The sequence below is a fragment of the Sinocyclocheilus anshuiensis genome, unplaced genomic scaffold (assembly GCF_001515605.1).
Source record: "Sinocyclocheilus anshuiensis isolate Anshui unplaced genomic scaffold, SAMN03320099.WGS_v1.1 scaffold1236, whole genome shotgun sequence".
Taxonomy (NCBI): Eukaryota; Metazoa; Chordata; class Actinopteri; order Cypriniformes; family Cyprinidae; genus Sinocyclocheilus; species Sinocyclocheilus anshuiensis.
The window spans coordinates 401,391-404,372 of record NW_015546096.1 but is presented as its reverse complement, the minus strand read 5'-3'; the positions used below and the strand labels follow the sequence as shown (position 1 = coordinate 404,372).

At 37.7% G+C, this 2,982-nt stretch overlaps 1 protein-coding gene across 3 annotated transcripts in view; it reads right to left on the bottom strand.

Annotated features, from left to right (window-relative positions):
• Positions 1-2,182, bottom strand: part of LOC107700249 (U2 snRNP-associated SURP motif-containing protein-like) — a 16,232-nt gene extending 14,050 nt beyond the window's left edge. The window contains exons 1-5 of one of the 3 annotated variants that reach the window (XM_016501843.1): positions 2,062-2,182; positions 1,188-1,274; positions 1,003-1,114; positions 408-517; positions 164-231 (exon numbers count right to left, since the gene is read on the bottom strand). In XM_016501843.1, the coding sequence (XP_016357329.1) occupies positions 164-231; positions 408-517; positions 1,003-1,114; positions 1,188-1,265 (368 nt within the window). In that variant the 5' untranslated portion in view covers positions 1,266-1,274; positions 2,062-2,182. Of the gene's footprint in view, positions 1-163; positions 232-407; positions 518-1,002; positions 1,115-1,187; positions 1,275-1,730; positions 2,014-2,061 lie in introns of those variants that run through there. The other 2 variants (XM_016501845.1, XM_016501844.1) reach the window with 2 other exon arrangements.
• Between the last annotated feature and the right edge of the window lie 800 nt (positions 2,183-2,982).

Below are 2,982 nucleotides of genomic sequence, written 5' to 3'. Positions count from 1 at the left end.
AAACTAATAATATATATATATATATATATATATATATATATGGCGGGAACTCTATCCATCAGTTGTTGATTGCTGAAAATACACAAGGATGAATCAATCACAGTAAAATCAATAACATGGATTTAGAAAAACAGATGATGACAATTTTGAGAGAAGCACTGACTGTTTTAATTCCTCTTTAAAGAGCTCCAGATTACTCTTCTTCTTCTCCTCCACTTTCTTTTTAACGGTCTAGAATGGGAAAAAAACTAAAACGTTAAGACTAATTATTGTATTTTGTATTATTGTATTTTGTGATTCATCTATGCTGATTATGGTGGTCTTCTCATCACGTTCCTTCTAACCCAGTCTTACCTCTTCAAAGGACATTAAGCTCATCTGACTACAGAAGACGGAAGGTCACTTACAGTTTTTTTAACTTCTGCAGGTTGAACAGGTGAGGTATTCTGAGGTGGAGAAGTGAATTTAGAGGCGGGTCTGTAGAGTTTGCTCTTCTTCACCTCTGTGGATTCTTCCTCTGAGAAATGAACAACAACAAAAACATGCAATCATAACTCGCTCCTTCCTCCATTTTTTATCTAACAGCTTAGATTTATAGTTTATAGTATAGTAGCCCACAATTCAAATTCTAAACTTTTTCCTGCAAGCAACATATAAGCATTACACTAATACACAAAGTCAGCTTGAGCGGTTCAGCAAATCAGTAACCAGATCACTGGTTTATTGTGTCAAACTACAGAGATCTAGATCTAGATCTAGAGGTGCTTAAACACCCAAACAAAGAGACATTTAGTCACACTAGGGAACATATTTTATATTTCACTGAAACAGAAATTAGATCAGTTTTGTTACTGTAACTAAAACTACATCTACAACAAGTGACAAAGAGCTGAAATAAAATATTAATACTAGATAAAAATTGCAAAGGCAATATAAAACTGAATATAATAAAGGCTAATTCAAAATATTAATATATACTATAAGAAAAGCACAACAACTTACCTTTAGTTGCATTTACAATGCCTCCTCGTACAAATGTCTTCACTCCACTTCTGTCATTAGTGTCAAAAGAAGCTATAAATTCCTCAAATACTTCAGCAGCTTTCTCTTCCTCCTGTTAACAGGGAGACAGACATGTTGTACAAGACAACAACACAAAATAATCTTGGGTATCTCAAAGTGCTTACCTTTTTTTTCATTTCCTCTTGCTCTCTTTTTGTTAGCGTCCTCTTCACTGCCACAGATTTCCCTTTTTTGTCTGCCATGTCAACTTTCTAAAACACAGCAGAAATGTACGGCACTTAGATCACTGCAACAGTGCTGTTTATACAATCATGTAACCATATATTCATAATTGGGGGACTACATATAATACATTTAAGAAGCAGCTACTCAAAAACATCTAGTCTAGGGGACAGGACCCTGCATACCTGACAAATATCACGAAGTACTTCACTTAATGACAAGACTTCTGAGAATAACAACAATCTAATACTAGTAAAAAAACATTTTTGCACGTCTTGATCTAAACCGAGAGCGGGGACAGCAGGATGCAGGACTTTGAAGATGCAAAGCAGCTTTAAAAGATGCTGGATTACAACATCAGCCCTGTTATGCCCACATTTGGCTGCACATAAGACAGTGGTCCATATATCCTGTAAACAGCTTGTTCGTATACTACATGCACTGGCTGTATAAAGTTATAACATTATCTTTCAATACTCAGAGACCTGCTGGTGGTGATGTCTCCATAACTCTTTCTGCGACTGTCTCCAAACCTAGTGAGCTTTCTAAGTTACCTAGACAGCGTTCGTGAGCATCAGGGGTGCGGCCAGACCCCCGAAAAGCCGTCTATGTGTGCAGCTCACCAGGCTGAAATAGACAGCCTGTGTGTGTGTGTAAGTTAGCGTTCGGGCTAACGTCTCTAGCCCTCCTGGCCTCGTTCAAACCTCAGACAACCTTTTGCTGTCAACTGTATTAACGCCGCTGGAGGACGCAATGAAGACATATCTGATGCTGCAACCAGTTGCACATCTGTAAACAATCTATATTGCGACTTACACAGCGCTTGCGTTGCAAAAACGAAACCGTTCGTTTGTTGTTAATCCGCCATTTTGACTAGACTAGAAATGGAAATAGCGGAAAAGTGACGTCGCGTGATAAACACCAATCAGAGCTCAAAACGCCTCATTCTGCTACTGCAGCGGATGTTTGAGTGAGAAGCCGTTTCTCAATACCACGTACGCAAAGTTCGGACTTCGCAAGTTCGACTCGGGAGTGCGAACTCCTGGGGATGGGGAGTGAGAAGCCGTTTCTCAATACCACGTACGCAAAGTTCGGACTTCGCAAGTTCGACTCGGGAGTGCGAGCTCCTGGGGATGGGAGGACACAAGTCCGGTAATTCTGCAAATGCAACAGCAGTGTACTTGATAACGTCAGTCAGCTTGCCTTGGCTACTCCGGTTATCTACACTGTATGTATACAATACGACGAAATATGATATCAAACATCACTGCCTCTTTTCGTTTTCATTTAAACATATTAATAGCCACAAAAATGTAGATCAGGGAACGTACATACATTACAGTGAAACGAAATATTATATCAAACAGCATTGCCTCTTTTCTGTTTCATTTAAAATATTAATAGGCTCACAAAAATGTGGTTCATGCAACAAATACACGCATTATAATAAAACGAAATGATATCAAGCACCACTGCCTTGTCGTTTTCTTCTACATATAAAACACAACTCATTTCGTTTTCATTTTAAAAATATAAAACATATTATGTGGTTTAGGTTATATGTGCACATATACTCTGATTATCTTCACTGTATAGCCTATAATAAAATGAAATATGACAAGCACAACTCTGCCTTTTTTGTTCAATATCAGTTTTAATGAACAAAATAGCCATTATAAAACAATATAAAGTATAAGAGACTTATGTAATAGGAAATAAAGACAAAAGCAAACAATT